This window comes from Mirounga leonina, unplaced genomic scaffold (genome assembly GCF_011800145.1).
Source record: "Mirounga leonina isolate KUSES-001 unplaced genomic scaffold, KU_Mleo_1.0 Mir_125, whole genome shotgun sequence".
NCBI classification, from domain to species: Eukaryota; Metazoa; Chordata; class Mammalia; order Carnivora; family Phocidae; genus Mirounga; species Mirounga leonina.
In genome coordinates, this window is record NW_023270305.1 from 15,494,305 (window position 1) to 15,502,704 (window position 8,400).

General features: G+C 47.4%; 1 protein-coding gene across 1 annotated transcript; it reads right to left on the reverse strand.

Annotated features, from left to right (window-relative positions):
* Positions 1-1,814: 1,814 nt before the first annotated feature.
* LOC118007414 (MICOS complex subunit MIC26-like) lies at positions 1,815-2,746 on the reverse strand. Its single transcript, XM_035000462.1, has one exon. The coding sequence runs from the start codon at positions 2,706-2,708 to the stop codon at positions 2,112-2,114; it is 597 nt and encodes a 198-aa protein (XP_034856353.1). The 5' UTR covers positions 2,709-2,746; the 3' UTR covers positions 1,815-2,111.
* Positions 2,747-8,400: the final 5,654 nt, after the last annotated feature.

An 8,400-nucleotide genomic window follows, 5' to 3' on the forward strand; every position in this document is an offset into this window, starting at 1 on the left:
CCTGGGAGAGGGCGCCTGGGTGCACATTTCCATACTGGCATTTCACATGCATTTGGGAAATTAATGTTTTTCATGCTGCCTGCCTTTAGAATATATGCTTCTTGAGGTCAGGGGCCTCACCTGGCATGGACAAGTAGCTCAGGAAATATGCACTGACCCCCAGGCCTTTCTCAGGGACGACGCTCCTGGGTTCCGGTCAGCAAGCTATGCAGGGCAGATGCGCGTGGTTCCTGTGATGGGCAAAGTGTGAGCACCTGGGCCCAGCATCCGGGGCAATGGAGGGAGAGCGAGAGGACCTGGAGCACAAGGCTCCAGGGAGCTGATGGTTACAGGGAAAAAAAGATGTGGTCTAGGGACTTGACCTTGAATTGAGGAAAGACTGATTTCCTAGCAAGATGAGAAAGGAAGAGAGGAAGTCTACTTTGAGCCTCTATCCCAAGGTGGGTGGCCCTTATGTTCTCTCCAAATCATTGCCACACGGTGGAGACTCAGTCGCACCTTCTTTCAAGACACCTGCCTACTAGGACAATTACGGGGAGCCTGGGAGCCTCTCAGCAGGTGGGGGCTTACTGGTAGAAGAGGCCGAGAGGGGCCCAAGGAGTGAGTCAGCGCGGCCCGGGCAGGGAAGGGAAAGGTCAGCAGGTGCTGTTAGCCCAGAGGCTGGCCGGGCTTTTAGGCAGCCCACAGCACTCGGGGTCTGGTACCTGGAAGGTTTGGGGAGCTGGTGAAGCGCTTTCGTGACACTGGCGTTTAAAATCTTCAAAGGGACAGGGAAAATGTTCAGATCACGCAAGCTGGGCTGCAGCACGAAACCATGAGAGGCCAAGGTAAGGCCCAGGTTTGACAGAGGGAGGAGGCTCCGTTCGCGTGGGTAGAACGCAGGCTGCTAAGGAAAGTGAGCCGAGAAACCCCCCGGAGAAGGCTTTGCTGAATGAGTGGACCCACGGCCCCGGCGGAAAGTACCTTCATTCTCTCAAGCCAGCCCCTGCAAACCCTTCTCTGGATCTGGTCTTCCTGCCGGGAAACTCAGGCAGCCTCCACGGCTGTTCTGGTCATTGCCCGGTGATGAATCCCTTGCCGGGGGAACATCACAACATCGCCAAGCTCTGTTCGGAGTTGCTATTGAAAGCGTCTCCCTCGGCAAGTCAGGCAGGGGAAGTTGCAGGCATAGAGAAGAACAGTCTAGTTCTTGGGCTTTGCCCTCCAGCCCCTTCCCCTTTCTCGCAGAGGGGAGGCTGTTCCTGGGGGTGGGGGGGGGCAGGGAAGGGTCGTCCTGATGTTTCGCAGCTGTGTGTGGCATTAGTGCCCGCAGGTCCGGCCCCAACTGCAGAGCCAGGTTCCCTTGGGGGGGAGTCTGTGGTCGCTTCGGAGCCTCTCATGTCACTGAGGCTCTTTGGCTCTTTTCTCTATGGTTTCCCCGCCCAGGATCTCTCTGGCTCCCCCGGTCCTGGCCTCATCCCTTCACGGTCCTCTTCTGCAGGGTCGGATCTGCCCCCCACATCCATCCTTGCTCCACCAAGCCCCGTGTGATGCTGTGATTCATATATAGTTAGCGTTCAGCTACGTTCCTGGCACAGGGCTCCTAAACCCCTTGGAATTTCCTAAGTGCTGTGAGCAAGACACGGTTATCGTTTTTTGTTTTTTTTTTTAAGATTTTATTTATTTATTTGAGACAGAGAGAATGAGAGAGAGAGCGAGAGCACATGAGAGGGGGGAGGGTCAGAGGGAGAAGCAGACTCCCCGCCGAGCAGGGAGCCCGATGTGGGACTCGATCTCGGGACTCCAGGATCATGACCTGAGCCGAAGGCAGTCGCTTTTTTTTTTTTTTTTAATTTGGAATTTTAATTATGTACATAAATAGCAACTTGAGAACGAGGAGTTCTAAGGCTAGACATTATCTCTAGGTGAAAGGATTTCCGATTAGTCCACTTGCAGTATGGCATCACCCAAGATAACAAAGAAGCCTAGTATAGTTTGTCCTGAAGAAGAAAGCCAATTTACTATATTCAGTACTGACTTCTCTGCCATTTTTCTGTAGAAATACTGGTTTACTGCATGGAGTTTCCAATGTTTACCTATAACTGATTAAAATGGGCAGAGCATGGAGCATTCTATTTATTTCCAGGTGAATTCTTCACATTTCCTGGCTTTTGAAAGTTCTCCTTCCACAAATCTTCTATGACTATGTATCCTCGTAAACCCCAGTCATATAATTTCTCCCCACTGACCTGGACAAATACGATGGCTTGTTGTGGATAATAAAGAGAGGCAGCAAGTCCCATGAATCCAGGTGGATACACCAGCTTCTTTATTTTTGAACCTCTAGCCAAAAGAAGTCCAACAATGCCAGCAAAACCAATAACACCAAGTCTTGGAAAAAAAACAGGAGGTGCATTTTGGAGATATTCATAGCTGCCTAACCCCCATTGAACCAAGCTCTGCATCCTGGGCTTAGTTTGTGAGTACATTTCCTGACACCAACTTGTATATGGCTCGCAGTAATGTCGGAGATGTGAAATGCTTTCTTCAAGTGGGGTCCTTGGCTCCTCCACATATTTAGATTGACCCTCAGGGACGGAGTAGAGTGAAAGCTCATTAACTTTCACAGAAGTTTTGTGAGGTGAGTCCTTTTTAGGTGATGCATAGACTCTGAAGGTGAGCAGACTCAGGCTGGCTGGCCCCACAGACCTCTGAATTACCTTGAACATGCTGCTGGCAGAGGTGGCTCTGCCCGAAGGCAGTCGCTTAACCAGCTGAGCCACCCAGGCGCCCAAGACACGGTTATCTTTTGTTATGTTAATGAGCGATGTTTGGAAAGCCCCTAGGTCACCTCCGGCTGGGGGCTGGTTGCCAGGGGAACCCACCACGTGATCAGATGGTTGGCACTCTCACTCCCTGCCCTCCCCACCCTGTCCCACCGGCTGGGAGAGGAGCGGGGCTGGAGACTGAGTTCAGTCACCAATGACCAATGATTTCATCAATCATGCCTGTATCACGAAGCCTCCAGAAAAAAGCAAAAAGATGGGGTTTGGAGAGCTTCCAGGTTGGTGAACACATGGAAATTTGGGGAAAGTGGTGCGTCCAGAGAGGACATAGAAGCTCCTTTCCCCAAACCTTGCCCTTCACATCTTTTCCCTCTGGCTGTCCCTGAGTTCTATCTTTTTATAACAAACTGGTAATCTAGTAAGGAAAATGTTTCTCTGAGTCCTGTGAGCCACTCTAGAAAATTAATTGAACCCAGGGAGGGAGTTGTTGGAACCTGTAATCCATAGTTGATGGGGTCAGAAACACAGGTGACAGCACTTTCTGGCATCTGAAGCAGGTCTGTGTGTGGGGAGGCGATCCTGTAGGACTGAGCCCTTAACCTGTAGGAGTCCGATGCGTCTCCGGGTAGGTAGTGTTGGAATTGAGTTGGATCGTAGGACATCTAGCTGGTGTCATTCAATTGCCCCGTCCCACAACTGGTTTCGGAAGTGTGGGATAGTCACATTGACAGTAAAGGAGACACAGGGAGAGGTGAGGTTTTCCAATACCTTGGAAGCTCACACCCTTCCAAGCCAGCCCTCTGTTCTCTCAGTCACTCCCGCTCGCTCTGAGGCTCTTCAGGGGTTGCATACCACTTCTCCTGCTCCTCAAATTCCAGGGGACACCTGTCAAATTCTTTGAGACCCCCTACCCTGGGCTGGGAAGTTGGGTGATGCACAACCCAGAGATAACCTCCCGTTGGGGAAAGCCCGGCAATGTGCACCATCAGTCTCTTCGGGAGGACCTGGAGGTGGGGCCTGGGCTAAGAGTGGTTGATTTCAGACTCTTTCTCAAACAGCAGAGGTGGTCCAGCACTCCAGGTTAGGAAGCGGCGTGTTTGGCTTCTTGGCTACTGGGGGCTCTGCCCAAATGCTGAGACAAAAGGAAGAGTCCCCAGTACCCTCCTATTTCATGAACATCATAAAAGGCAAGGATGTGTCAAAAAGTTGAGGCAGGAGTACAGAGAGTCCAAAGCATGGGAGGCGCAAGCAGAGGTTGGGCAGGGAGAAGGCGCGGGTGGAAGCCATGGAGAAGACATTAACCTAGGATGTACAACCTAACCTACTGCTCCTGCCTCGTGTCCCTTCATAACGTCTTTCACCAACCCTGGGGGAAGATGGTCCCATTTTATAGATGAGGTGGGAAAAGTGAAGTTCCCCAAAGGCAGCTGACTCATGGTGTAAGTAGCAGAATTTGGATGTCTAAGTCAATATATCTTCTAGAAGGTCCCAGTTGTTACTCTTTCCCCTTTAAGAATAACTTCTAGTTACACAAATAATACTGAAATACATTATTCATGTTAAAAAGGTAAATAAAACTGTACTGATAAAGACCCCTTGGACCACCGAGCCTCAAGTAGCACCACTGTGACAACTTGGTATGACTTTTGAAATATTCTTATAGGCCTTTTTCTCTATATTTAACACATAGACACATTCACGTACATATACACATGTAGTTTCCTGTAGGAAAAATATAGTATTTTTATTATTGGGCTTTTGTTATTCTTTTTAGAAGAAAGATCTCTCACTGTGCATAGCTTTTGGCTTCGTTTCTTCACTCAGCGTTATACCCCGAAAAGCTTTGTTGGTATGTGTGGTTCACCCCATTCTTTCCATTACTATATAGTATTCTATAGCGTGGATGTACCACCGCTCACTCAACCACTCCCATACTGATGGACAGTTTAAACATTTCCAGTATTTTAACAAGGGAGGCATTGTTTAAGAGGTGGGAATGTGGCAGGATCTCAGTTGGCAGGTCTCAAAGGGGCTTACTTGGTGATGAGAAGAGACAAGTCAGGGTGGTGGGGAAGGCTGTGCCTTAGCAGTCAGGAGCCCTGGGTTTGACCACAGATGTGCTCTCCGAGGGCAAGCCCACTTCCCTCCTCTAAGTTTGTTTCCCCTTCTCTAAAACAAAAGGTGTAGAATGCCAGTAGGTTCTCAACCCTGGTTGCTCATCTGAATCACCTGCGGAACTCTCGATAAAACAAACAAAAGATAAACCCTAACAACACAAACACTGCCTGGACGCCACTCCTACGGTTCCTGATTCCTTCGGTCAGGAACCGGGCTCTTCCATCTGCCATTTTTTTTAAAGCACCCCAGGAAATTGAGAACCAGTGTTCCAGACCAGGGCTTCTCCAACTCCAATGTGCACACAACACTGATTCAGATGGTCTGGGCAAGCCTGAGATTCCACCTTTCTAACAAGCTCCCAGATGACTCCAGTACTCCTGGTCTATATTTTGAGAAGTCCATCCTTTCTGTTCTCTTTCAAATCTAATGTCCTTTCTGACCACCCTATTTCCATCCTGACCTTCAGCCAACTAGAGGGAGCCTGAGAACTCAGGTGCAAAGCAGTTTGGTGCCCTAGGGCCATGCAGGGCAGCTAGGAAGGCCCAGGGGTTTGGCCGCCTGCTGACAATGTACTGAGCCCAGAAGACAGCAGGCAGAGGACTGGCGGGGCTTGTGAGGTCCAGCTCCAGAGCAAGTGCTCCTGTCTCAGCCATGATTTCTGCAACAGTTGGCCCAAGGGCTTCCAACAAGAGGCTGCAGTTTCCAAGTCTGCCTCCAGAACTGTTCCAGGTCTGAGCCAAACTACAAGGAATTTAGGGCAGGAAGCTGTCACCTGGGAGGATGCCTGCCTCTAGGCAACTGAATTAATACCAGGAAGGGGGTTTCCCCTAAAAAGACTGTGTAGATAAGCTCAGTTTTTTTTTTTTTTCAGTGTCCCTGCTGTTTACAATATTTACAGGCACCTTGATCAACAGGGGAGTCAATTAGAATTAAGACCACCTAATTGTTTTATCTGCAAAATCGTGCCCTTTTTTTTTTTTTTTTGGTATGTTTTCTGTTGTTTCTGTTCCGAAGTCCTTTCAAAGTATTCAGCTGGATGTTTTAATTTAGACAATGGTGCTCTCCCCCATTCTGCTCTTTGTTTGCAAACCAGATCTCTGATTTCAGGTTTAACCTGTTTACAAAACGAGATGAGAGGACTGCTGTTACATCAGCTCTGAAACAGACTCCTGAACCTTGTTGGAAGGTCATTTCTTGTCTCTAAAATCTCCTTTTGATTCATCTTTTCTCTGCTTACAAGACTGAATCAAGATCCGGTAACTTTTATGTTATTTTTAATAGACTTTATTTTTTAGAGCAGTTTTAGGTTCACAGCAAAATTGAGAAGAAAATACAGAGAGTTTCCACCCCCTTCCCGGCTCCCCCATGCACAGCCTCCCCCACCATCAACACCCCCACCAGAGTGGCACATCTGTTCTAGTCCACGAACCTGCATTGACACATCATGATCACCCCGCGTCCACAGTTTTCATTAGGATTCACTCTTGGTTTACATTCTGTGGGTTTTGACAGACGTATAAGATAGTAGCACTGCCCTAAAAACCCTCTTGCTCTGCTTATTCATCCCTCCCCTCCCCCTCCCTCTGGCAACCACTGATGTTTTTACTGTCTCCGTAGTTTTGCCTTTTCCAGAATGTCATGTATTTGGAATCACACAGTGCATAGCCTTTTCAGATAGGCTTCTGTCACTTAGTGATATCCATTTAAGCTTCCTCTGTCTTTTCATGGCTTGATAGCTTCTTTATTTTTAATGCTGAATAATATTCCATTGTCTGGATGGACCTCAATTTATTTCTCCATCCACCTACTGAAGGACATCTTGGTTGCTTCCAAGTTTGGGCAATTATGAATAAAGCTGCTATAAACATCCATGTTCAGGCTTTTGTGTGGACATAAGTGTTCACCTCTTTTATGTAAATACTAAGGAGTGTGATTACAGGTACGTATGGTAAGAATATGTTTAGTTTTGTAAGAAACTGTCTTACAAAGTGGCTGCACCATTTTGCATTCCCACCAGCAATGAATGAGAGTTCCTGCTGCTTCACCTCCTTGCCAGTGTTTAGTGTGGTGAGTGTCCTGGATTTTGGCCATTCTAATAGGTGTATAGTGATATCTTATTGTTTTAATTTTCATTTCCCTAATAACATGATGGTGAGCATCTTTTCATATGCTTATTTGCCATCTATTTGGTTTCTTTGGTGTGGTATCTGCTCAGTTCTTTTGCCCATTTTTAAATCAGGTTGTTCATTTTCTTCCTGCTGAGTTTTAAGAGTTCTTTGTATATTTTGCGTAACGGTCCTCTATCAGACATGTCTTTGGTAAATATTTTCTCCCTGTCTGTGGCTTGTCTTCTCATGCTCTTGATTCCAATCAGTTTTTACAGAGAAGTCCCAGAAGTCGCTTTTAGTAAACTCTGACCTGTTTTCTGGGCTCTCCGGAAGCCTACTGGTTTTGCATGCAGGTGGGATCCCTTAAGTCTGACCCTGGATTGGTCTCTTCAGCTTTTCTCATTGATAATTTAGCATTTGATCTTCCTACTAACATGCCAGTTAGTTGGCAGAGATTGGATTATAGGCCCCTGGGAGATTCTGAATTCTTCAGTAAAGAGGTGTCTATCTTAATCAGGGTTTGGGGAAAACTCAGACAATGGCTCTTAGTCCTGCTGAGACCAGGGTTTAAACTCTATGGTTAAAGGCATTTGTGATTCTCAATCAGGATGCATTTTTAAAGGAAACTGATGTTTTGGAGTGTCAGGGGGCTTGTTAAGGAAAGGCAAGGCTCCAGGCAAGGGGAAGAAGAGGTGGAGGGGTTAGAGGGATTGAAGTCAGATCCAGGGTGTTAGAGGGTGGGGGATAGTTATGAAGGAGCTGGTTTTATACCAGAAAGCTTTATACTTGGTCATCAAGTTCCTCGTTTTAGACTTGAAAAAAGAATTCTTTCAGGAATTGGAATTCTAGAATTAGAATTCTGTTTAGAAGCATCAGGGTACCAATCACAAAATGCTGCTCATTGGGCCTGAGGAATTTCATTCTGTTTTTGTTCTAAAGTACCTCTCAAAAGAGCAGTTCTAGTTAAGTGTTCCTCAAAGTGTCCATTGTAGGGCCAAATCATCCTTAGTGGAGTTCTGCCATTGAGCGAAGTATAGGGGTCATAGTGGTAATGGGGGCACCTGTAAGAAGCAGTTTTTCCCAGAGAAGGACACAGGTTAGACTAAGAAAGCCCTTGGTCATTATCAGTTGAAAGTGACAGTCAGCTGAAGATGTTCATACAACCTTGTGTCTTGGACCTCTAACTTGATGGCCAGCCACCTCTGAACACAGACAACAGTCTGAGTCCCCAGCAGGTGGGATATATCAGAGAGCAAGAATGCCCTTTCTGAATCAAAGCCAAGCTCTCAGGACAAATGGCCAGGATAAGAGGACAGTCTCATCTGGTTTTACTGGTGACCCACAGCCAAGTTTGTCCTCAGAGGGTGCTGTCTGGGGAGAACTGCCAACTCTCCAGTGTATGAGGCCCC

What these genes read in the sequence shown, in the direction of transcription:
- LOC118007414 (XM_035000462.1), bottom strand. Translation starts at nt 2,708, where the DNA reads ATGTTCAAGGTAATTCAGAGGTCTGTGGGGCCAGCCAGCCTGAGTCTG.